General features: G+C 44.9%; 1 protein-coding gene across 14 annotated transcripts in view; it reads left to right on the top strand.

The window, feature by feature from the left end:
• NFASC (neurofascin) overlaps positions 1-27,451 on the top strand; it is a 189,042-nt gene that overhangs the window by 19,978 nt on the left and 141,613 nt on the right. For all 14 annotated transcript variants that reach the window (XR_001942046.1, XM_018571666.1, XM_018571659.1 and 11 more), the window contains 2 exons: positions 5,483-5,594; positions 8,911-9,095. Coding sequence is in view for 13 of the 14 variants with exons in the window: in XM_018571666.1 (XP_018427168.1) it covers positions 5,483-5,594; positions 8,911-9,095 (297 nt within the window). In the remaining variant the exon portion in view is untranslated. The remainder of the gene's footprint in view (positions 1-5,482; positions 5,595-8,910; positions 9,096-27,451) is intronic.

Genomic DNA, 27,451 nt, shown 5'->3' with positions numbered 1-27,451 from the left:
ACAAAATACAGAAATGCACAAACATAAATTTATAAGGCTTGCTATGTGTTGCGTTTTCATAAAAGGGTGAAGAGTGGTTTTGACCACACTGCGCTGAGGTGCGACGTAACATGTGTTGACATGCATGTGTTACCGAAACAGACTCATTTTTAGCTACGTTTACACTGTTATCATTATCACATGCACATTATCATGCTTTGTGTTGCATATTAAAGTGAATTACATTAAGGGAGACCAATCATTTTGAATGGTCTGCCTATTCACCAAACGCAACAGAAATTACACAAACATTTTTTTTGCATTATCAGTGCACCACAACATAGAGAATGTGAATTGTAATTTGCACATTGTGAATGTCTTTCCCACTCTTCTGTGGTGCGTTGGGGTGCTATTCACTATGAATGGCACTGCAATGCGCCACACCTGAAGGCATGTGTTGATGCAGGTTGCAATAACCTGCATTAAAACATGCATTTTAATGCACACCCCTAAATGCAACATTTTGAAAGGACTCTTGGGGGCTTCATTTTAGTAAACAGAAGAAGCAGTAAGGCCTCATTCACATATACATGTTAAAGAGAAGCAGTCATAGGCAACAGCCAACTATTATGATGGCAACTGGGGAAGGGGCAGCAGGGGAATCACTGGAAAGGTAAATATCAATTAGTGGGGTGGGGTGCCTATCGCACCACAACTCACACTAGTCAGACATGAACCTTTTTTCTACAAAACACACCACAATGCGCAGGTCATTCCCATCTTTGCATTTTGGTGGGCTGAAATGAACCACAACATTTAGGAATGCTGGCAAGGTGTAATGGGGGGCATATATGCAAAGCCAACTTCCAGACTTTGTACACTTTGAAATGTAGAAATTTTTTGATTATTAACTCAATACAGTTTTTTATTTTTTAGTCCCTGTTCACACAAAGGGATTCTGTGAACGTGCATTAACAAATAATGGCACTAAAAGCACGTTGTTGACATGTTCTGTGAACGCACATCAAAATGCTCACTTGAGCCGTGCTTGGCGTGCAGTCATGGAATTCGAAGGTGTGAACGGGGACTAGAAGCGGAGAGCAGGGCACTGCAGTGAAAGGGTCAAAAGTGGGATAAGATGCTTAGAGCAGTTGTGACATGATAAGAAATTATTAAACTAAAAAGTAATCTACAAATAGAAAAGTTGTGCTTAAGAGAACATATCGGCCGAAAATAGCACTTTTGGCAAAATGCCGAAAGTGCCATCTTTCGGCTGAAATAGCGGTGCATCCATGCTTTCTCTCCTCCCACACTTCTGTGTCCCCTCTGAGAGAAACTCAGGAAGCTGAGCAGTCCGGGGAGGAGGTTGATGTGAGCTGCTGGCGTCTCTCCTCCTGCACCTCCCTCGCCTCCCGCACTGCTCAGCCTGTCCTGTGACAGCTGTTAGCTGTCACAGGAGGCTGAGCTCTCCTCCAGCACCGCTCGCTCATCCTTTTGTGACAGATCAGGAGAGCAGTGGTGTGGGGGCAGAGACAGCTTACTGTGTCCCCAATTATGAATGAATGGGAAGTGATTTACATCACTTCCTGTTCATTCATGATTGTGGACATGGTAACGTTTTTTTTATTTTCCGTTTCGGTTTTGAAAATTATTTCGGTGCACCTCTAATTATTATTTAATATGATTATACAAAAATATTCATGTTCATCTTGATGATATCATTGTCTATTTTTGCAGACAAGCTGATCGGGAAAGCTACATGTAATTAATTGTTACATGAACATGTTATTGTGTTATCTCTAGATATCTCCCAACTTTTTAATGCTGTTAGATAAACATTCTAGGTATGTTGTCATATAAAGACGCATTTGCTTCGCTTCTATTTGTAGTTTAATATATGCCTTGCTATTGCTGTATGTGTGTTTGTAACCAAAGCTAGCTTTGCACTTTTGATTTGTGGCTTTCATGTTTTCAAGCAAATGTGTGTAATTGCTTTCAAGACAGCAGGATACTCACATCACTGGAGCTCTTTTATTTTACTACCTAAGTTCATATTTGTTGTTTATCAATGATGATTTTCAAGTACCTCCAACACTGTACAAGGACAACACACAAGTAGAACTACAACATGAACCTACCTATTACACCAGAAAGCAACCTCTCTGGCCTCAATTATCGGCAAATCCTGGCTGTCACTTTGATAGCTATTGTTGCTCCTGTGTAAATTGAGACTTAAACAACAGTGTCTACTGTTGCTACAGTGTAATTATTCTGATTCATTCATAACAGATCAATTGGTTGTCCTTTGATCTGGATATCTTACAGTAACCTTGCAAGTAAAATCAATGTTTTTTAAATAAACTGTGTTCCTAATTAAAGTGACACTAAACTTAGGAGTTAAATCTGAAAAATGTATTTAAGTACCTCAACTATTAACAAAAATGTATCTTAATTTGTTTATCACTCAGCTGTAGATCCTCAAATCATCTCTGAATTCAGCTGACACTGTCCATCCTTGTGGAGAGTGCCTACTTTTGTTCCCCATGGTCCCTGTGTGTGTTGTAAAGTAGCCACCGCTCCAAGCTTGCTCCTGCGATGGGCTATAATATCATGTTTAGTTTACCAATTTGTATTGAAATTATAGTCGATCACAGGAGTGAGCTTGGAGCAATGACCACCTTGCAACACACACAGGGATCATGGGGAACAAAAGTAGCCACTTTCCAGAAGGAAGGACAGTGTCATCACCAATATAGAGATGATTTGAGGATCTACAGCTGAGTGATACACAAATGATGCCCACTATTGTTAATAGTTAGGGTACCTATATGCATTTTTAAGGTTTAAATCCTGAGTTTAGTGTCACTTTAAACCATTTTTTCTACTTCATACCCCTGCTAGGGCTATATTTATAAAAATGTATAATATTATTCTGCTTTGTAAATGTGGAGGCACATTTATAAAGCAGCAAATGTGACATTCAGCAAACTTTCGCTGTGTATCTTCCTGGCGAATGTGTTTTAAATTACATTTTTAAGTACAACAATGTAAATTGATTTTGCTGCAGTGAATGTTTGGTGAATGTCACATGCCTCCAACACATATACCAATAAATGCAAAAATCAGTATACTCCAGAATGTAAAAATTACTATAGTATAGCCCCTATTTACAAAGCAATAGTAATATTGCTCAGAATCTTTACTTCTGGTGATATTTGTAAAATAGTAAAGTTCAAACCCCAAAGTAAAGTCTAGCGAAGCAGAAGAAAATAGATGTTAAAATTGCTTTGCCTTTTCACCAACTACAAAGAAATGATACTCCTCTTATCTGTCAGGGCCATGACATTTTTCAGCAAGATTGTTCAATTATGCACTGTGGAAAATGTTCTTAAATACCTGTAATGTGTTTTTACTATGAGCAAAGAACCCATAAATGTCTTATATCGTAATTCAGCAAAAGCGTAATTAGTGCACAAAATGGTTTGAAAATATATGGATCAAAATAACAAGACATGGGATATCAGTACTCTAAAAAATTCTCCTGCTTCCACTATTTTTTATTTGAAAAGTCATGAATGTGGCCTATACATTAGCTACATTTAATTATTTGTGGGCACATAAGATGTTACATAAATAGTAACACATAATTCACTTACTCTTGTATGCAGATAATGACACATACACTATACTGCCAAAAGTATTGGGACACCTGCCTTTACAGGCACATGAACTTTAATGGCATCCCAGTCTTAGTCCGTAGGGTTCAATATTGAGCTGCCCCACCCTTTGCTGCTATAACAGCTTCAACACTTCTGGGAAGGCTGTCCATAAGGTTTAGGAGTGTGTCTATGGGAATGTTTGACCATTCTTCCAGAAGCACATTGGTGAGGTCAGGTACACCATAATCCCCCCTCCACCAAACTTTACATTTGGCACAATGCAGTCAGGTAAGTACCGTTCTCCTGGCAATCACCAAACCCAGACACGTCCATCGGATTGCCAGACAGAGAAAACGTGATTTGTCACTCCAGAGAACATGTCTCCACTTCCCTAGAGTCCAGTGGCGACGTGCTTTACACCACTGCATCCGATGCTTTGCATTGCACTTGGTGATGTAAGGCTTGGATGCAGCTGCTTGGCCATAGAAACCCATTCAATTAAGCTCTTTCCGCACTGTTGTTGTGCCAATCTGAAGGACACACGAAGTTTGGAGGTCTGTAGCCATTGACTCTGCAGATAGTTGGCAACTTCTGAGGACTGTGCGCTTCAGCATGCATTGACCCTGCTCTGTCATTTTACGTGGCCTACTACTTCGTGGCTAAGTTGCTGTTGTTCCCAGTTGCTTCCACTTTGTTATAATACCACTAACAGTTGACCGTGGAATATTTAGTAGCAAGGACATTTCACGGTTGGACTTCTTGCACAGGTGGCAACCTTTCACGGCACCATGCTTGAATTCACTGAGCTCCTGAGAGCGACTCATGCTTTCACAAATGTTTGTAGAAGCAGTCTGCATGCCTAGGTGCTTGATTTTACACCTGGCCATGGAGATGATTGGAACACCTGAATCCAATGATTTCAAGGGTTGTCCCAATACTTTTGGCAATATAGTGTATATTATTACGGTGACCATACACTACTCTGTCCTAGCCAGATTTAGGCAAACTCTACAAAGACTTGGTGAAGGTCAAGACATATAGGGATGTCATATGTGATGAGAATGATTATTTCCTCCTGTCAGAGGCACTAGTTATCATACACGTAGACTTTTCAAAAATAGTTGTGACAAGTGCACCACACATGTGCATTTACACAACATCTCTTTTACAAACGCTAGCAACGCAGCAGTTGAAAATCAAATCAATAGGAAAAAATTGCAGAAAATTCAATAATGGCTTGGCCAGCTGATTTGAAAAATGTTCCGGAGGGCTTGGCAGCGAAAGGGTTAAATTGTGTGAGGAATAGCCGAAAAACTGTCAGGTTCAAGAACAGGTAACTTTCCTACCACTTGGTGAGATACCTGTCCATCTTAAAAAACATGTAGGGTCATCCTTATAACAAATTAAACTTCACCCAAGATTCAATTGAATTTCAGTGTGGCAGGCACTGCAGCAGCAATTTATTCTAGTTTAAATATAATATTAGACAAACCTATTTTATACTATTGACTAAAATTATATTAACGCTACCTTGCTCAGAAACTCTAGTTTAAATGGTTAATTATTTGAACTGTTTGATTAGCAAGGAACAGAAGAACAAGTTGCCTTCATAAAGGTTGGGTATAATTAGAGAGTTTAACAAGAGAGGTAATACCTGATTTCCAATGTACAATTGTAGCATTGTGGAGGGTATAAATTGCTGCTTTAGAAACATCATATTTATTATTATCAGTTAATTTACATAGACGATGATGCATCTTTACAGACACATCAAAAATGATTGTGTGAAGGAACCCTTAAAGCTTTGTTGCAAAGGTTACATTTATGATATGCCCATTTTCCAGCCCGTGGGGTACCAGAGCGGATACCAACATTCCTACTCCCTACGGGGACATCTAGCACCAAGTTGGTTCTGCGTGATGAAGATCTACTTCTGGAGTGCATTGCATCTGGAGTGTAAGTACTGTTAACTTTATTTTTTGTAAGAAATTTGTATTTTTATCTTTAAACAGTTAAGTATTTTAGTAAAAATATTTGCACAACAATTTACAGAAAACAAAAGTAAAAATACATTTCTATGTTAATGTCTTATTCATGTAATATAATGATTTTAGACACAGACAAAAGTGACAATTTAAAATTAGAATTTAGTGAAATCTCTGTAGCATCTCTATTATGTGGTAGATTTTATCACAGGTACACAATGTAATTGATTGTATTTAATCTATTAGCATTAGTAACATATTAGAGGATAACCCTCATGCCCTCAGCTGTCAGATACATTCACGCCTCCAAAGATTTTGCCAAGAAATTCACAAAACAAAATTAGAGATGAAAAAGACCTGCACTTGGATAACATTCTGGTCATCATAAATGAGCTCAGGCCATACCGAATATGGCCCTTGCTGGACCTATGTTGGGACTCCACCTGCTTAAAGTGGAAAGGCAACTTTTGAAAACGGAAACAAAGCTGCACCATAGCTTCATTGCAGAACAGGTTTTACATGGAGCAAATAAAAAAAAATAGAGCCTTTAACATATTCATGGAGCATATCACATATGTGGGACATACCTGAGTTAATATCAGCAGACAACAACATCAGAAATTTGAATAGTGAAGTCTAAAACAAAACAACCACATACTAATTTGTATATGCTTTTTAATTCCCTCCATCCACTGAAATGCAAACTGGGGGTTATAAGAATTCTATAGGTGAAGGAGCTTTAAATCCCCTAGGCCTCACTCACACCTAGGCATTTTTTAGCTTGATTGCCTAACCGCTACAATGCTCAACAAAAGGAATCTCATTGTTTTCAGTGGCTCTGTTCATAACTGAGCATTTTGTCTCTTGTAGCAAAATGTCTGTAGCCCAAAAATACATGAGCTTCTTTTCAGACATATTAGAACATTTTGTCCTCATAGACTTTAATGGGAGTGCCTGAAAAAATCTTGAAAAGTGCATGATTATGCACATTTTAGGGCATTCCTATTTAAAAGTATATGGGGTTAAAAACACTTGATTCTGCTCCTGTACTACAAATATTTTTAAAAGATCATAGTCATCCATTATGTCGCTAGAGTGTTTGAAAAGCTCAGTAGTATTTTAAAGAATCATTGCTTTTTAAAACCTATAAACCAAAATACCTATCTCAAAGTTCAAACAAAGTAATTGGCGCCAAAGTTCATTTTCAAAGGGTAGACTGCAACTCTTCACCGGAGGGCAGCACTTTGTCTGAAGCTCTAGCACACAGGAAACATAAAAAACAGTGCAAACAAGGTAACGCGTTTCTGGGGCGACACCCCCTTCATCAGACCTAGCAATCCCCACCAACAGAATCCTATAAGGGTTGAAAGGTGGCCAATGACCAAATGGCATAGGTGTGCCAGCAGTGTTTTCACTGGCTGTTTGTGAGTACATTCTTGCTTTTAATTTCCACTAAATTAAGCTTTTTACACTAGAGAGGTGCACTGTTTTTTATGTTTTATGTGTGCCAAAAATACATATGCATTAGTTAAACAGCATGGTATACACAGTCCAATGAAGTTAGCAATAACCAGCATCGAACAGCAATGATGTTAGGAAGATAAAACTTTTGCATATGAAGAACAAATGACAGTCTATTGTGCGGAGAAGACAATTGGTTTGAAAGATCTGTTGAAGGGGCCATCCATGTCAAACTGGAACACCCAACCCTAAATGGAAAGGAAAACCCAATGGTGTGGTGTGGGTTGTCAACTACCGTGACCAAGGCAAGTATTGCACCCCCCCAGCATAGTACTCTCCCCAGTTATAAATGTACAGGAAGCCTCTGTACTCGTGTCCATTCAAAAACTGAGTAAGTATTTGGTCCCCCAGTCATGAATAAACAGGAAGTGATGTGTAGCCCTTCCTGTTCATTCATAACTGGGGACATAGTAATTCTACTATGTCCTCAGTTATTAACAAACACTGAGTGATCAGTACATGGAAGGATCTACAAATATTTCACATATTTGCTACTCTTCCAATGGCATCCTGCAGCTCTGCCCGGCCCTACACAGCTCCGTTCTCCAAGACGACATCCTGTCTGTCACTGCTCTCACCTTCCCTCTGGGAGCTGGCAGTTGGATCGGCTCTGTGTCCACTCTAATCCCTGCTGCCTCTGTCTATACAGAAGGGGGAGAGCAGCGGGGATCAGAGAGAAAACAGACCAAAGCATGCAACTAGCTGTTTGTGCGATTCCGTGACCACCCAGCCATCCGCTCGGTTTTGTGCACGATGACCGGTCAGTCACGGATCGCACACCACTGCCGATTGTGCTGTCAGTGCCATTAATTTCTAATTGCACCCCAGTCGTGCCAGGCAGATTGCGCGTTTTCCTGCTGCAATACAGCCGTGCCCGTGCGGTTGCACACGATCGCAGTTGAAAATACTGCGCGTTTATTCGCATGCAGATGGGGGCAGCGGGGCTGGTTTTCATTTTTTAAATTTTTATTTACGTTGTAAAAAAAATTTATTTGTTTTATTATTTTTACTTTATCGCCTTTTTATTTTTTACATTTTTATTTAGTTACATTTTTTATTATAATTTTTTACATTTTTTTAGCAATTTTTTAAAAACTTAACTGTATTGCTATCTCACAGGGGTTAACAATCCCCTGATTGATAGCATTTGGAGGTGACAGGTACTCTTTATTGAACCTGTCACCTCCAACACAGGCGTTCTAGCAGGCACTGTTGCTAGAACTCCTGTGACAGGAACGAGCAGAGGCCGCCGAGGACAGAGGCAGAGGGAGGTGACAGAGCCTGTCACTACTCCACGCCCCCCGCTCCGTCCCCACTCCACGCTCTGTCCCTGCCCCCCGCTCTCAGCGCTCCACGTTCCGTCCCCGCTCTCAGCGCTCCACGTCCCCCGCTCGCAGCGCCGCTCTCCGCGCTTATTTTAGGAACAGAAAACCATGTCACGGGCGTCGAGCGATACGAATTCCACACCCCTGAGACTCTAATGAATACGTAATTGGATATCTAAAGTCTAGGGTGAAAATGTATGTAGTTAATCAGCTCCTCTGTGTATAGTTTGTCTTGTCATCTACGTATGTCTTTTTACTATTTAATAGTTTTACAATAAAATAGGCAAAACAAAATGTAAATCACCACATTAATGTACTTTTTATTTTTTTAGATCATTATAAAATATTAATTCTACAAATTGAATAAATATCCCTAACACACAGCAAATGATGGGACTTTTAAATCTTCTTGGATTTGTAGTGATTTTGTATTTTTAACAGCCCCACCCCAGACATTATGTGGTATAAGAAAGGAGGAGAGCTACCCAGTCAGAAGTTGAAGTTTGAGAATTACAACAAGACTCTGCGCATTTCACCCGTCTCTGAGGAAGACAGTGGAGAGTATTTCTGCCAGGCATCAAACAGGATGGGAAGTATCAGACACACCATCTCTGTTCGTGTGAAAGGTAAGGCCCAAAATGTCAAACAACCTTGGAAACTTTAAGCAAGAAAATTATATATATTAAATATGAAATTGCACTAGCCCATAGACAAACAGAATTCATCTTTCGCTGATCTAATTTTAAAAAATGATTTCTGATTGCTGACTTTTAATTTCTGTACTATGCATATCAGTATGCTAAACAGTGAGATTTTGACAGAAGTATCAATTACTCATGGTGGTTTAAATCTATGTCCGCATAACCTCTAAACTACAATCATGCAAACAAAAATCAATCTCTATAGATTAAAATTATTCTATAATGCAGTCCATGGGCAGTGCAATATTAATTATCATGCTTTATTTTTTATACAAATGTATTATTTTCAGTTAAAACTACACACGCTTTTTTCTGTAAGGTTATAATAAACAGTAATATCCATTGTTCTTCCGCCTGATATCATAAACATGTCACTATGGCCATTTAATATAAAAAATAAGACGGTATTATTATTCCTTTTAACCCTTTCGCTGCCAAGGACGTATGGCATACGGACTAGAAAATTTAAAAATGGCTTGGCCAGCTGATTTGAAAAATGTTCCAGAGGGCTTGGCAGAGAAAGGGTTAAATCCTTCAGCGTGGGCAGTGCAATATTAATTATTATGCTTTATTTTTTATACAAATGTATTATTTTCAGTTAAAACTACACACACTTTTTTCTGTAAGGTTATAATAAACAGTAATATCCATTGTTCTTCCGCCTGATATCATAAACATGTCACTATGGCCATTTAATATAAAAAATAAGACGGTATTATTATTCGTTTTAAATCCTTCAGCGTGGCTATCAAATAATTCCTTGTAATCCAATAGCTGTGCATCACTTGTTCCAGGCAAGAATTGCTGTGCTTCACGGTTGGTAAAGTAATGTATATTGCAATCCATCTATTATATTTTGAAGGCTGTCATAAATGGCTATCACCCTATACTCAGTCTTATCAACAAACTGTATCCATATGTATCTAGAAAGTAAGCACAGCCTTTCCTGGTGCAGGTCAATTTTATTTCAGTAATCATAAGGTGAAAACAGAAAGGTACTCACAAACATGAGTGTCACACAGCCATGAAATGTAAGCTGCAGTTAGACAACCACTAGGCGATTCCTGTGTGCTGGTGACGTTAACGCGTTTCCGGGGCACGCCCCCTTCATCAGAGCGTAACGTCGCCTTCCTCATTTCCACCTTTAAAGAGCAAGTGGCCAATCATGGACGTACCCCAGAGGCTCGTCGTGATGTTTAATGTTATCGCGGCCATAGCTGGTGTCAGTCTGGGGAACCATGTACTCTCATTAGAATCCAGATGGAGCCTCACCTTCCCCCCAGACCCTTCAGCCCAGAACACCCATTGCCTCCCTTCATCCAGGCATGTGAAGAACAATGGGTGCCACTCTCCATCCAGGAGGGTTCACCCAGGTCTAGAGGCCTCCACTCCGGGTCCCTCTGGGCAGAGAGTAGGTACTAAACCTAAAACCATGCGTTATAGAGAGGGGATAACCACTAAAGAAGCTGAACCTTTTTTAGTGTCAGCCCGGACACCCAAACAAAGGAAAAAGAAAAGATCTTCCGATCTAAGAGAAGAGTTTGTAGAGCTGGACACAAGTTCCCGCAAAAAAGGCAAATTAAGTCCTTAGCCTTAGCCAACCCTAATAACAACACCATCAAGATCTACAACCTCTCCTCACATTCTCTGGATGAATTTGAAACTTCTGTACTCCGCAAAGGTCTCAGCTTTGCTCCCAACTCCTCCCCCAACGATTTTGCCATTTTTTTGGATCTACATAGATTTATACGCAGACTCACCCTCCACCGCCATTTTCTGTTGAAAAATGCTAGACCGACCCACCCTGTACAGACATCACCAGGACTCTGTCCAGAGACAGACCTACTGGATGATGAGCTGACCCTTAGGGATTTGGAAACCCTATGGGACGGAACAGAATTTACACTTGATACCTTACCTTACATCGATCCAGATATTCGACATTCTAATTTCAGACCCCAGTCCAACTTTTACCCCTATCATTCCAAAAGGAGCTTCCTCTCCACCTTTTACCAACTGGTACCTACGGATTTCAGAAAATTATGCTCCAAAAAAGGAGGTAGAACTACTAATCTCACTCAAAAAGAAAAAATAGCTATCAAATCCCTCTGTGATAACACAGATTTAGTAATTAAACAGGCAGATAAAGGTGGTGGCCTAGTCATTCTTAATAAGACCAACTATATTGATGAGGCTATTAGACTGTTGTCAGACACCACCACTTATGCCCAACTTCAAAAGAATCCTAACAGCGAATTCAAAATGAGATTGGATGAACTACTCAGTAAGGCCTATTCCACAGGGGTACTATCCAAGTCAGAATATAAGTTCCTTTCTGTTCAACACCCCTGCATCCCTTACTTCTACCACAGCCCTAAAATTCATAAACATCTCACCAGACCACCTGGTAGACACATAATAGCAGGGATGGATAGCCTTACCTCCAACCTGGCTAGTTACATAGATTTCTTCCTACAGCCGCTGGTTTTAGATCTTCCCTCCTATGTCAGAGATTCTGGGTACATTCTGGAAATCCTAAAACAGTACAAGTGGAGAGAAGGCTACCTATGGGCATCTTTGGATGTAGCTTCCCTCTACACCTCCATTGAACATCAGTTCGGGCTCAGAGCGGTCCAGCACTTCATGGCCAAGTCTGGGAATTTTAATTCTTCCCAAGCCAACTTAATTTTAGAGGCCATAGAGTTCGTGCTGACACATAATTATTTCTCGTTCCTAGACACCCATTATATCCAGTTAAAGGGTAATGCTATGGGTTCAAGTTTTGCTCCTTCATATGCAAACTTGCTGATGGGGTATTGGGAAGAGTTTCACATCTGGTCGAATAACCCATTTGGAGCTAACCTAGTCCTGTTCGCCAGATATATTGACGACATCCTCATAATCTGGGATGGCACTGCCATAGAATTCTCTGCCTTTGTCAACTACTTTAAGAGCAATCCATTTCACCTAGACTTCACGTCTGTAACAGACGATAGAGCATTAGTCTTTTTAGATATTGAATTAGGAGCCGACGACATGGGAGGGATCACCTCCAAAACCCACTTCAAACCCTCGGCGGGCAATTCCTACTGACACTCTAACTCTGAGTAACCATCACCCCAGATGGATTAGAAATGTTCCTGATGGGCAGTCTGGTAGGCTCAGGCGAACTTGTACTGCCGATTCAGACTATGAGGCTCTAGGTAGCACCCTAACAAAAAAGTTTTTGGACAAGGGATATGATTCCAATCTGATTAAGAAGGCCTTTGACAAACACTGGGTCCCTACCTCTAAGAAAGCACACAGCAACAGAGATTCCTATAATATCAGCTTTTGTACCCAATTCAATGATGGAGCCTTTCAGATCTCTAAGATTTTGAAAAATCACTGGCGCATTCTGAAAGAAGACCCCGTTTTGAAGAACTCTCTCCCCAGTTTTCCTAAGGTCATCTTCAAAAAACCCAAAGACCTCCGTAGCAAAATAGCCACTGGGGGACTGCTCAGACCTATGTGGATGGTCACGACTGTGGATGTGTCTATTGGGCTGTCTATGAAGGGTATTATTTTGCCACCCCAAGGGGTGATGTGGTACTCTGTTGGGTGGACCATGGTGCTGGGCTGTGAATTTGGTTCTAGAAGCGACAAAACCACGCCCCATCGGTGTCTGGATGATTTTAGCCGTAAACCCAAAGACCTCCGTAGCAAAATAGCCACCAGCAGACTTAAGTTGAATAAAACATAAAATTCTGGTAAAGGTATCTTTGGCCAAACAGGATGTTTCAAGTGTAATGTACACAATTGTGGAACATGCTCGTTTTTCTGGCACAGAACAAAGGAAATCTTCCACCCTGGGGGAAAGAGTTTTCCCATTAAGCAGTTCATTAACTGTGCGTCACAGTGTGTCATTTACGGCATCATTTGCCCCTGCGGTAAATTGTATGTGGGACGTACGATCAGAACCCTGAGAACTAGGTTTGGAGAGCACAAGAGAAAGATCCTCAAAAAAGCAGACGATCACTCAGTGCCCAGACATTTTCTGGAGGCCCACAGCTCGAATCCTGAGGGACTTAGAGTATTCGGTATAGAGACGATACCAGATCATTTAGATGAAGGTACAAGATACAAAAGAATATGCCAGAGAGAGACCTTCTGGATTTACTCTCTGAACAGCCTATACCCTAGTGGTCTTCACGAGGGCTTAGAGTTAGTGTCCTCCCTATAACCCTCCAATATGGATGTCCGGCTAGTTCTTTTCACCCCTCCCTCCCTTGTGGTTCAGACAGTCCCTCTATGCTACAATTGTCCCTATAGACATAGAGGGCATTCCATCACTTCCATTTGTCATTACTTATACCATCACATCCAGTGTTTTTGCCTTTTGTTATACCCTCCAATCATACCCTCACACAATCGGAAACTTCGCGTTGGTCCAAACACTGATCGATAATCTCTTTTCAATTGTCCTTGTTTTTATTGTGGCACTGGCCCTATATTACCCATATGTGGCTACCCACAGGGTCCCAATCCCTCAATATATACACAAAATCATGTATATTTTATATATATATTTATACATTTGACTATTTATGATTACCAATTTTTATGTTTATAACTTTGTATACATATCATTGCATAATTTCTTTATATATATACCAACACGTTGTTGCTGGTGTTCACATTTATGTGGTGGTCAACAGTTATTTAGTTCACCTTCCTCCTATTCATCCTCTCCAGGCGACTGAGTTCCCATAGTGATCTCTGCACTCAGTTAATGCTGTTTGCTGACACTCTGCCGTCTTCGGACTCAAGAGCCGGTCCGGTTTTTGGGCAATGTGATAGGTCGAGTGGCGGCGACACCCAGTAGGCGGAGCCCGGTTGTACCGGGTCCCTATTGGCTGGTCGCGTCATCCCGCCTCTACATGGTTCCCCAGACTGACACCAGCTATGGCCGCGATAACATTAAACATCACGACGAGCCTCTGGGGTACGTCCATGATTGGCCACTTGCTCTTTAAAGGTGGAAATAAGGAAGGTGACGTTACGTTCTGATGAAGGGGGCGTGCCCTGGAAACGCGTTAACGTCACCAGCACACAGGAATTGCCTAGTGGATGTCTAACTGCCTGTCAGCTTACATTTCATGGCTGTGTGACACTCATGTCACACAGCTGTGGGCGTCATCTCGTGGGCATCATCTGAGGCTTCCTTCCGGGTTTCTGGCTTCCGTTCTCTCCTGCTCGCAGCAGCTCGTCTCCCCTCCTCATCTGCGTTTTCGCTTTTCCGGCTGCACTCGGCGGTGGCATCTTCGGCGGCTCGTTTCTGGCGGGAGATTCGATTCTGGTTGGTCTGTGAGTACTGTCTGTGTTTGTCTTGTGTGTTTTTTTCTTATCGGCTTCATGCGCTTTTATGTTGCGGGCTCGCTGCCATACACTTTGTCTGTGTGTTCTATGTATCTGAGGGGAAGATGTATTCCACTTCTGGGTCAGGGGTCAGGTCACGCTGCATTTCAGTCTGTTCGGTCTGTTTTCAGCATGCTGCAGCTTAATCTATCTCATCTATACTCATTTGTATTGCACTTTGATCCCATCCATCTTAGGTAACAGTAAAGATAGGAATAACCCATGATTGCATGGTTTCAGCAAGTAATCAGTTTCAGGTAAGGTGCCTTTTTTTACAGTTCAGGTATCCTAAGGGTGCCCACACACCTTACGATAATGGTACGATAATCACGGGAAATCCCGCGATCGTACGATTATCGTAAGGTGTGTGGAAGCAGTGAGACCTCTACTACTGTAAGGTCGCACGACTTTTAACTTACGAACATGTTCGAAAACCCGCCGAGCATCGTACATTGGCGATCATCGCAAGTACGATCTGCCTGTCCAAGATAGGCAGATCGTACGTTTTTTAAATTACCTTACAACCATCACAAAAGTCTTGCGATGGTTGTAAGGTGTGTGCCCAGCCTAAAGGTGCCCATACCCTGTACGATTCTCGTACGAGAATCGCGGGAAATCCCGCGATCGTACGAGAATCGTACAGTGTATGGAAGGCGTGCGACCGTTTCTACTGTACAGTCGCACGTCTTCCGTCGAACAAGCAGGCTTTAAAACCCTCAGCGGGGCGGGCTTTCGATGATCGCAAGTACGATCTGCCCGTCCAAGATGGGCAGATCGTACGAGCTTTCAATAAGCTTACGACCATCACAAGAAGAAAATCTTGCGATGGTCGTAAGGTGTATGGGCACCTTTTATACAGGTTTAAGAGCAAATTCAGGGAACAGGTTTCTTGCTCTCTCTGTTTAGCCTTTTCAAGCCTGATAACAGGCACCTGTGCTCTGCAAGACAGTTAACCCTTCAAAAATCTGTGACAGGTTTTACCTGACAATTGTTCAATACATGTAAAGGTGGCCATACACCTTACAACCATTGTATGACTTTTTTGTGCAGACATCTCACCCTCGTTCAATTTTCTTACAACTAGCCTATCATGCACAAACCAATGTAGTTCACAATTAACGCTCCTCAGCACCTCCACCTGGCTGATTTTCATCGATTTCAGCGAAAGGATAGATTTTCGTTTTAGCATGTGCAGTTTTCATCTTGAGATTTTTGTTGTTCAACAATGCCAAAAAAAACTAACCCGTCAATTTTTCATCCAATTAGAGAAAAGTTTCTAGCCTGCTTGAAAGACAAAAAGTCCGCCAGTTGTACAGTAATTGAGGTTGTTCACTGGCGGATTTTTCTGACAAACGCTATCGCAGACAAAAATCTCCAGGTAATTGAGAGGTGTATGGGCACATTCACATGTAGCGACTTATCGCGCGATTTCCGCCGCGATATCGCGCATTTTTGCTGCGCGATGTCGCGAGAAGTCGCCGGCTAATGATAGTCAATGGAGCTGTCTTAGCTCCATGTCGCGGTCGCAAGTCACTTCTACAGGACCCTTTTTTCGGTGGATTTTGCGCGATTTTGCTTTTTTCTATGGAGCCCGATGGAGAAGGTCGCGCTACCGTCGCTGGATCGTCGCTTGAACGTCGCCCCGAAAATCGCGCTATCCCGGCCGCTGCAAAGTTATGTGTGTTCCTATTTGTTGTTTGTGGGCTCCTTTTCCTCTATACCACTAGCGCGGATCAGGTGTCTTTGCTGTCCATGGCTACCTCCCTGGCTCAGGTCCATGCGTTCTTGAATTCGCTTAATTCTTCGGTGCGGGACCTGCAAGCTGGGATGGAGTCTGTGGAGCAACACGTCTCCGGCTCCAAGGAGGAGGCCGCTGTGGCGGCGCCTGCAACTCCGCCCGCGCCCACAGGTATTACTTCTGCTCCGCACGCGGTCACCGGGGCCTTGGTTAGTCTGATATGGCTACTGGGAGGGAGCTGCAATCGGTGCTGGGGATGCTTACTTTTGCCATGCGTATCATCCCACAGGGTAGGGCTTTTATTTCCAGATTGCTGACATCGCTGCCTTCGGTGCCTGATGCTGACTCCCTGGTTTTTCTGGACTCCTGCACACCCGCTGATTTGTTGATGTGGGAGCGGTTCCTTGGTGAGTGGAACGGTGTCTCGATGTTTATCCCTCTAGTGTCAGACTCCTCCCCTCGAGTGTCCTTCTAGGGGCTATGCAGTTATTTTTGTCCCTCTGCTACCTGGTAAGAATTCTGAGGTTAAATGTTATACAACACAAAATGCTTGGTGTCCTGCCAGGGTGTTGGACCGGTTGGTTGCAGCCCTTGAGCATCACACTCCTGATAGTCCCTTTTTACCTTTTGTCAGGCAGTCCCCTTGGAGCCTCCCAATTTTTGAGACATATTTGGATTCTTATCTGCAACATGGGTCTCAACCCTGATCAATATTCGGGGCCTTCATTTAGAATTGGGGCAGCCTCAGCCGCATCTAGCAAGGGCATTCCGGTGCCTATTATTAAACAGCTGGGTAGGTGGAATGCGGGGTGCTATACCAGATATGTACCCGACCCTCAGGTGGAGATGGCTCTGGCTTTTGGTAAACTTCTCTCGTAATGTTTTGTCAATAGATCCAGTATTTCAACCTATAGTTTGTTTTTGCCCCCTTATTTTGCATACTGACCATAGTGACCACGGCACACCTCAGGTCATTGTAGGCAGGTCCCTCATCTCGATTCCTGGGTACGTATCAGTGGGGATTTGACCACAAATACATTTTCAGTTTCCACAATGTTGATAAATACATGCTTAATTAAATTAGGGCAATTGTACAGTTTAAGTGGCACCATTTTCAAGCCTTAGTCTAAAATTTCTGCAGCCATCCTATACACATTGCTTATAGAGCTGACCACAGCTACCCAGATGGTGTGCAGTCCTATTATGGTGATAATATCAGTTAGTTATCTTATGAGTAATGGACAAAGCCATTGTAGTAATTCCAAATCAATCCATCCATCCACATAATGGCAAGTGGGAAAATATATAGCCCTAAAGCTGTAAGGTATTCAATGTTCACAACAGCAAGTAAACAAACCAGAGGACAAACTCTTCCATGATGTATGATATAAAACAATACATGGTCTAACCCACTTTATCGTTGTGGCAGTATTCGTGGCATCAGGTGGTGAAAGAGAACATCCAACTTGTTTTGCTGGTCACACTGGCTGCCTCAGGGGGAGGAATTGGTCTCCTCAGTTACATGAATTAAATATGTCCCATGTGTTCCACAGTAGAACACATCAGTTTCATCATCTCAAACATTATCAAAACAAGAGCACAGCTCATGAGATCACACTAGTGGTATTAGATAATATCCCACTGATTATATTGTAAAAAACACTTGAGGAAACAAGAGTCCATATTAATTAGAGAAAGTCCTAGAAATCCTACCCTATTCTTTCCTATACCTTTATGCATATATATTTGTATAATGTGTTCCACTTTCGCTTTGTTACTCAAGGAATCTGCCTTCTGTCTTAGATTTAGATAAACAAAGCATGCTTTAGTAGTGAGATCCCACTTCCAGCAGACCCAGTGGCCTTTCCCCACCTCCAGCACATACATTGGTCTTACCCCACCTCCAGCACATACATTGGTCTTACCCCACCTCCAGCACATACATTGGTCTTACCCCACCTCCAGCACATACATTGGTCTTTCCCCAGTGAGATCCACCAAACAGTGTTCTTTTCATATATCCTTCCTCCAGCACAAACAATATCGATTTTCCCCTCCAGATGCTTCTTAATTCACAGTACCCACACTCCCACCCTAGATATTGCATATTGAACAGTGTCTATGTCCTCCCAATAAACATTGCTCACTAAGACTTCAAAACCATAAAGGCCTATTTGCTTCTATGTGGTGTGTGAACACGTGTTATATTGCATTAATGGCAGCCCATTTTAAATGACATTGTGGTGTACTATGGCACAGATACGTTGCCTTAGTGGATTGAAATGCCATTCAAAATGCATGTAATACCACTAGTGTGAGCTCATGAGCTGTGCTCTTGTTTAGATTTAACATTAATGGCACTGCAACTTATGTTATGTTGTGGTAATGCATGTGTTACTGCAGTGCAGAAGTGTGGATGGGCAGTTTGGGCACAGAATCTGTCAAATTAGTTTAAGACCAGGAAACTAATTATTCATATACCCTTAAGTCTATTCATAAGTCTATGCCCACAAAAATAATAAATACATTATTTCTGTATTTAAAACAAAAGACATTGGATACACTAAAAAAGAGCAAAAATCTGCAACAAACCGCCTCTTAAATTATAAGTGTAGAAAATGAGATATATTTAGGTGGTCACCATCCAATCCCAGTAAGATAATTTAGATCTGAATCTGTATCCGTACAATGCAGCAGCAAAGGATCCACATCAAGCAGCTGAAACTCTCTCAACACAGCCTCACGGCAGTTACAAATCCCCTGCTCACTCACCGGCAGCCGCCTGGAGACACGGCTATGTCCCGCAAACGGAAGCAGTCCCGGCGGCCGCGCAAATTAACGGAGTTCTTCTCCTCTTCAGCGCTGCAGCGTGGGCAAGATGGCGGTGGTCCCTCCACACAGACGGAGCGCTCCTCTGCTCAGAGTGATCGCGGCTCTCCCCACTCCTCTTCATCCTTGTCTGAGGGCTCCACATCTTCTCCCATGCAGCGTAGTGCTGTATCACCTTCCTCCTCACAAGCTACCAGCCTTGTTAAAACAAAGGCCAGATTGTCGGGAGGATGGAACAGTGACACAACTCCTCTATGGATGACACAAGGGAGCTAAACAGCTCCATCAATGGGTTTCCTACTACCAACCAGCCTGTTTTAGATACCACACTAAAGGATATGCTTGTATCCCTGCACAGTGCCATACACTCCAACATGGTTTCCCTAGTTCAGGACCTTCGCTCGGAAGTTACTGCCGTGGGCAACAGGGTTGACCATGTGGAACACAAGATGGGGGAGTTTGCCTCTACCATCAATGACCTCATAGATTCCCACGACCATGTATCTGATGATGTTACCTGGTTGCAGTCTAAAGTGGCGGATCTGGAAGACCGATCCAGATGCAACAACATTAAAATCAGGGGAGTTCCTGAGTCGGTCTCCCCTCAATAGATACTTCCTTATGTTCAGAATATCCTTTCTACATTGCTGCCGGATGCCCCTTCTTGTGAACTTGTGATCGACAGAATTCATCGACTGCCAAAACCTGCGCTCCTGCCAGACAAGATCCCATGTGATGTCATTTTGCATATTCACTTCTTTCATGTCAAAGAGAGGATCATGGCGGCAGTCTGCTCTCCTTCACTACCAGATGGTTGCTCGAATCTGCAGTTTTAGCCCGATTTGTCGCAACACACCTTAAGCCTCTGCAGAAATCTGGCGCCTATAACGCGTGCTTTGCGGAAGCATAATATCTCATACCAGTGGGGTTTCCCTACCAAAATCCTTCTTACCAACAAGGGCTCGGCCCATACAATCTCTTCTGTGTCGGAAGGAGTCAAGCTCCTGCGGATCTGGAATATCCAACCAGAAGACTCCCGTCAGCAATCCTCTTCCTCTGGTCCTGAGTGGCAGAAGGTGGGGAAAGACAGCCACCACGTACCTTGACTGTTTTGTGAGGTGTACATTGTGTTCTTTAAAAATCTTATTTTCTTTTTTTTTTTCTTCAAATTCTGTTTTTTTATTCAAAGAAAATGTTTGCAGATATAAAACAAAGGTACAAAAGAAGTAACATTGTCATACTGTAAGGAATAACACAATCAAGGTGTGAAGCGTTGTCATAACACAATTGAACCACATGAATTCCCCTTCACCCTGCCATATACAAAAAGCATATCATCTCTGGTGCCATGCCAGGGCCCGTTCCCAAGGTGTGCCAAGGCAGGGGGAGTTCTGAATGAAACCACTCAAGCCTTCGAGGCATAGAGCCCTGTAGAACCGATAGCCTGACATGACCGGTATAATGTCGGGGGTGTAAAGGTACGACAACGTGAAAAAGGAAATGGAGAGAGGTAGGGAAGGAAACAAGACAGGGGAAAGGTGGGTGGGAAGGGTGTTTTCACACTCAGGCCGTGAATCCTAACTGCTCATTAAAAGCTGGTATTCGGTTGAGTCAAGGAATTCAGTCCAGTAAAACCATGTGGTGGAGAATTTAGACACTGTGCCCTTTATGGAGCTAGTGAGATCTTCCATATGTTTAATATCGTTAACTCACTGGAGCCACTGTTGTACGGTGGGCGGCAACGGCTGTTTCCACAAAAGAGGTATACAGGCCCTCGCCGCGTCTATATGCCTTCAAGGGGATGTTATTGTGGTGTAGCAAAAAAAAGGCTGGTCTGTCAGTAAATTTCTGCATTACGTCCCTGACCTGGGTCCAAAAGCTCAATAGCGATGGACAGGACCAAAAGACGTGGTACATGTCAGCTGGCGAGGAACTGCAGCGCCAGCAAACGTCCAGTACTTCAGGGAAGATCACATGGAGCTTATGGGGAGTTTGGTACCACCTGGTCAATAGCTTATATTCAGTTTCCTGGTATCTGTTGCACCTCTCATCATGGGTAAACTGGACCCCCAGGTCCCTCTCCCAACTCTCGAGGAAAGGTAGAGGTTGATCAAGATCCGGGGAGATAAGTAATTTGTAACAGAGAGACAATGTTTTAGATAGGGGGCCTGCTGTATTGCACTCTTTTGAACGGTAATAGTGGTCTAGAAAATAGACTCGGAGATGGTAGTGAGGATAGGTAGTGTGTCAATTGACATAGTCTCCAAAAGCCTAAGGTTGTCAGAGATGGATCTGAAGTTAGTTCAGAGAAAGTGGGCCACGCGGGTCCACTGAGAAAGTGGAAAGTTCTGAACTTATCCTGCTTCCCCAATCGGCGGAACACCGCGTCCTGTATGCCGGGAGAGAAGTCCGGAGTCCCTATAATTGGGTGTAAAGGGGAAGGTGAGGTCGATATTTCTTTGGAGTTGAAGGCCAGTTTGGCTACTTTCAGAGTAGGGCCAATAGTGGGGTGTAGCTGGAGGTGTCTCGGGGCGGAGCGTATACACCAAGGGAGGGTCCTCAGAGGAATGAAGGAGAAGGACTGTTCCACCGCGACCCAAGCCTTGAGCTCCTCGTGTCTACACCAATCTATGATCCGAGAGATATGTGCCGCGAGGTAGTACAGATGGATATCTGGCAGTGCCAGGCCTCCATGAGGTTTGGGACGCCTTAGAATGGAGTGCCGGATCCTAGCTGGTCCTTGCGCCCATACGAATTTAGTAATGGCCAATTGAGCAGAGGCTAGGAATGCCCTAGGAATAAAAATTGGGAGGGTCTGCAAGGGGTATAGAAGCCGTGGAAGGACATTCTGCTTAATTATATTGCATCAACCTGTCCAAGAGAAGGTTAGGTGAGACCATTGTTTGAGGTCTGATCTAATTTTCTGGAGTAAAGGGGGAAAGTTAAGGGTGAAGGTGTTATTTAGAGAGCGTAGTATTCACACCCCTAGGAATTTAATAGAACGATTGGACCATTGAAATGGGAAGTTGTGCTGTAGTCTAGTGTATGTCGCCCGATGGATATTAAGGTTGAGGGCCTCCGATTTCTGGCCATTAATGTGAAAGTTGGAAAGTTCCCCGTAGTGTCGCAGAGCCACCAGGAGGTTGGGAATAGAGATGTCCGGAGATGAGATGAAGGATAGAAGGCGTACGCAGCCACCTTGTGATGCCCGTCTTGCGGTTGTACCCCCCGAATATCTGTATGTGCTCTGATCGTGCAGAGGAGGGGCTCCAGTGTAAGTACAAAAATAAGTTGGGATAGCAGGCAGCCCTGTCTGGTACCGTTATAAATTCTAAAAGAGTCAGACAAGATGCCGTCTAGCGGAAGGGATAGAGTATAGGGATGTTATCCAGGCAAGCATTTGGGGACCTAACCCGATGTGCTCCAGTGTAAGCCGCATGAAGGACCAGTCGACCCTATCAAAGGCTTTTTCTGCATCTGTTGATAGGGGAAGACATGGTAGGTCTTCTGACATGGCCGAGTGAATGAGGTTAAGAGCCCTCGTGGTGTTGTCTCTTGCCTCACGGTGGGGGATAAATCCTGATTGGTCCTGATGGATTATCGAGGGGAGATAAGGAGGCGAAGAGACAACACCTTTGCAAACAGCTTCGTGTCCACGTTAAGGAGCGAAATGGGGCGATAGCTGGGACACAACAAAGGGTCTTTATCAGGCTTCGGTAGAACAGTTATATGAGCAGACAGGGCATCAAAGGGGGCCCCCCTCTCCGAGGAGATCGAGTTCAAGGCTTGCAATAGGTGCGGATTAAGGATGTCTGAAAAGGTTTTGTAGTAGGAAATCGGAAACCCATCGGGGCCTTGCCAGTCTGTGTCTGTTTGATGGCGGATTCTAGCTCCCTTAGAAGACAAAGGGTCTTCTAAGAGAGGCACGATGTCAGTAGGTAGACAGGGGAGGCGCGAGTCTAACAGATATTGTCGGATACACTGTTGTCGTTGAGATAGGGCCTGGGCGGAGGGAGGGCAGGGAAGGTTGTACAGAGAGGAATAGTAATTTCGAAATGCCGCCGCTATATCCTCCGATAGATGGAGGGTGGTGTCCATGGAGGACTTGATGGCCGGTATAAACGTTTTTGACCGTTGATGGCGGAGCGCCCTGGCCATTGACCGGCTGCAGTGGTTGCCATACTCATAGATGTGGCGGCTGCATTTAGAGATGGTTGCTCTTGCCTTTGCAAGGCACAAGGTGCAAAGCGATTCCCGTAATCCATATAGCTCAGAGGATGTTACCGGGTCTGGACATCGTTTATGTATGAGTTCCAAGGAATTAATCTGGGACAATATAGAGCTGATTTGCTGTGTTCGCTGACGTTTAAGTCTAGATCCCATTTTGATAAGTGTACCCCTTTATATACGCTTTGTGAGCCTCCCAGACCACATACGGGGAACATTCCGAGGGGGTGTTCAGAGTGAATTAGGAACGTAGATCTTGGGCTATTTCAGAGGCAAAGTTGGCATCAGAAATCAGGGATTCATTCAGGCGCCATTGCCATGAACGAGGAGTATCTGGACCCCAGTCTACGAGTATCTCAATGGGGGCATGGTCTGAGATGGAAATATTACCGATGTTCGAGCTCGAGACGGAGGCCAAGGAGCTATGGTGGACCAAGAATAGATCAATGCGAGTGTAAACCTTATGAGTACAAGAGTAAAAAGAGTAATCACGTGTGGTAGGATGGTGAATCCGCCAAACATCCACAAGTTGAAAAAGGTGGAGGCGCTTCTTCAGTCGTTTTAAAGCTGCGTAGGAGAGGTGCGAGGATGAACCTGAGGAGTCCAGATGTGGATCCAGCAGAAGATTAAAATCCCCTCCCACTACCAGCTGTCCCTCCCTGAAGTCGTCTATCAATTCCGAAACCCGATCCAAGAATGTGAGCTGACTCTGGTTAGGCAAGTAGTCATTGACCAAAGTAACCACAGTGGTACCGATCTTCCCCTTAATCATAAGCAGTCTGCCCTCTTCGCCGGCATCCATGTCGAGCGGGGACCATGGGACTAACTGAGACAGGAGGATGCTAACCCCACAGGATTTCTTATCTGGAGAGTAACTATGATACACCGTAGGGTAGCGAAGATCTCGGAGCGTAGGGGGTTTAACCGCTGAGAAATGGGTCTCCTGGAGGAACCCTATTTTGAGTCCGCTGATGGTGAAAGCTCAGAGAGGACCATCCTCCGCTTTTCAGGTATATTAAGGGCTCTAACATTATATGAAACCAACCTAAGTGGGGCCATAACAGTGTGAGAGATGGGCGGGCGGGGACAATGGGGGGAAACAATAGGGAGTGAAAAGAAACGAACAGTCAGCCGGCAATCGGCTGTAGGGAGGAGGGAAATTAGGTAGGGAGACAGAAAGAGAATGAAAGAGGGGGTGAGGGTGGGAAAACAACTAACGGAAGCGATCAGCCGCTTCTGAGTTACCCTCACAAGGGTGAACACCCAAGGAGAGTAGGGCCTATTGGGGAAGCAACCAAAACAGGGACTTGGAGGTATCCAAACACTCCGGGCACACGACTTAACACTTGATGAAAACACTTGATAAATTACACAATAACCAGCCAACTATTTCCTAGATATTAGGGGAAGGGAAAGGGGGGGAAGGGTAATCGGTGTAAGTTTGAACCGGATCCACCTGAGGGTACAAACTATCTCCCAGGAACACATGTAAACCGCAACCCTGTATGTTAGGAGCATAAACATATAGCCCTGAAAGAGGGCAGGCCCATAAAGAGCTTAATCCCCGAGAAGCTCACCCGCCCCACCCGGACCACCGGTCCCGGCGGAACAGAGAGGGGAGGACACACACAATATCTATCTACATCGCGAGTGTCTCAAGGCCCCCACGGACCATCCCCAGCAACTCGGTACGACAGGTGAGCTCCGCGGGGACCCCCCAGACATTTAATCAGCACACATGCAGTATAAATTAACATTAGCTAGGGCATCAGGGAAGAAGGAGCACCTTAGAAAATAACATAGCAGAGTATTATAACACAAAACATCACAATGCATGTCCTGTCAGCCAGTACTGCACGGATTCAAATACCTGCGGCATGCAGGGGGAGTAAGGCTATGACTGCATGTGGCCCCAGGTGAGATCCCCCCGGGGAAGCCACGGGGTCACCCACACTCCGGGGGCACCGTGAAGGCCCAAGGGATGGGAGAGGACCGATCAGCCTCCTACTCTTTCGTTACCACCACACACATGACCCCTTATCCATGTGCCAACCTTAGTACTGATCCCCTTACTAAACCCTCACCATGGCATTGAAAATACTCTCACTTGGGGGGCGTGGCCAGCCATGGTGGTGTGAGGACGTGCAGCCAGGAGCTCTGCTATACCGGGACTCTCTTATAGTAACTATACAGCCTTCTACCACCCTTTTTCCCCCCTATGCCCGACGTTCGGGACTCACCTGGGGCTACTGCTTCCTCCTCCCGGGACATTGCCTCGTACTTCATGCGATACTCCCGTGACAGCCCGCCGGACGCAGCCACTGCGATAGGCCGCGAGATGCCGCTGAAAGTCACGCCGGCAAAGAAGGCCAGGACGGATCCTCCACTGCCTCTGACACCGGCCCAGAGCCTCCGCTCCTCGGTTGGCGGGACAGAGACTGCTGGACCCACCGCAGCTTCTGCACTCCACTGGGGCTCCGACCCCATCCGCGGCCGCCCTGGACTCGTCGACGCCTGCTGTGTTCCAGGAAGTAGACCGGCCTGAAGAGGCAGACGGGGAACCTGCGGCCTCTGAGGTACGTGACCTTCTCACTGCCTTCAGGGCAAACTTTGACTCCTGGGCCACTAGACTGGAAGGGGCCCTGAGAGGGGAGGTGAAAGAGCTGGGCAGGCGGATTACAGCCACTGACACCCACCTGTCCATCATATCGGTCTCGGCTCAAGAAGCCAGACTGGTGACCCTGGAGACTGCTCAGGCCGCCCACCGCTCCCACCTTCAGCAGCTGCACCTGCGAGTAGAAGACGGCGAAAACAGAAGTAGACGAAATATGGCCGCTCACCGCTCCCACCTTCAGCAGCTGCACCTGCGAGTAGAAGACGGCGAAAACAGAAGCAGACGCAATAATATTCGCCTGCGGGGGATACCAGAAGCTACCCAGGGCCCTGACCTCCACGCCACAGTTACCGCCATCCTGAATATGGCCCGGGGGAAGCCACCCACGGATACCATTGAGCTTGACAGAGTACACAGAGTCGCAGGAGCTAACCTGGGGAACCCTGACCGTGCGAGGGATGTCCTGTGTCGTGTACACTTTTATGCCATTAAAGAGGAGATCCTCCGTGCAGCATGGAGAACAGGCCCGGTCGATTTTGATGGGGCCTCTATACAACTTTTGCCTGACCTTTCACACCTGACTCTAGCCATGCGCAGAACAGTGCGGCCCTTGCTCGATGTCATCCGCCAGGTCGGCGCCACATACCGCTGGGGACACCCCTTCAGTCTCCAGATCCGTAAGGGCCCGGACTCCTTTCATCTCCGTACTCCATCACAGCTGCCGGATCTATTTGGCTTCCTAGAGACTGACCCGGTCACTGTCCCGGACTGGCTGGACTTGCCATTCTCTGGAGAGGGCCCCGTGCCACACGAGGCCCGGCCTCAGCGTAACAGGAGGGCCCGCTCCCGTTTTTATCGGAGGGGCCCGGGTCCGACCCGGCCTACAGCTCCATCCGCCAGCGAGGGCTAACGTCAGACCCTGGCCTAGTGGTCCCTGACCCGTGTCTCATGCTGTTCTGCCTGACTCTACATCCATACAGCGTTGATCGAAGTGCCTCCTTGGATTGTGCCTCTGAATAACCCCTTTTTTCCCTAGGTGTTGGGACAATCGCCGACATCTGCGGCCTACATTGAGGCGTTTCATACTACCACGTTACCTGATGCTCTGTTTATTGCTTATGCTTCAAAATGCCTCATCTGATTGAGCCTCTGACTAACACCTTCCTTCCATAGGTATCGGGCGGGCTGTCGCACTGGGCACAATCGCGCTGCAAGTTTTGGGAAGTGAGCGGGTGCCCCCCCTCCCCAACCCCCCCTTTTTTCGGGGGTGGGGTGGGGCGGGGGGGACCGAGGCGTCCGCCGGGGTCTTGGCTCCATTGTAAAGGCGGGGTGCCGGGTAATGGCTCACAGCTGTCCCCCCACAGTGCTGTGAACTCCAGCCAACTTCGCTTAATTGCTCGCAGCCTGGTTGTCCTTATGTGGGGTTACACCTGTGGCCTGCGTTGAGGCTTTTGTTACTGCTTCATTACCAGATGC

Source organism: Nanorana parkeri, unplaced genomic scaffold (genome assembly GCF_000935625.1).
Source record: "Nanorana parkeri isolate BGI_ZX_2015 unplaced genomic scaffold, ASM93562v1 scaffold1800, whole genome shotgun sequence".
Classification (NCBI taxonomy): Eukaryota; Metazoa; Chordata; class Amphibia; order Anura; family Dicroglossidae; genus Nanorana; species Nanorana parkeri.
The sequence above is the reverse complement of the archived record's forward strand: the minus strand, read 5'-3'. Positions and strand labels throughout refer to the sequence as shown.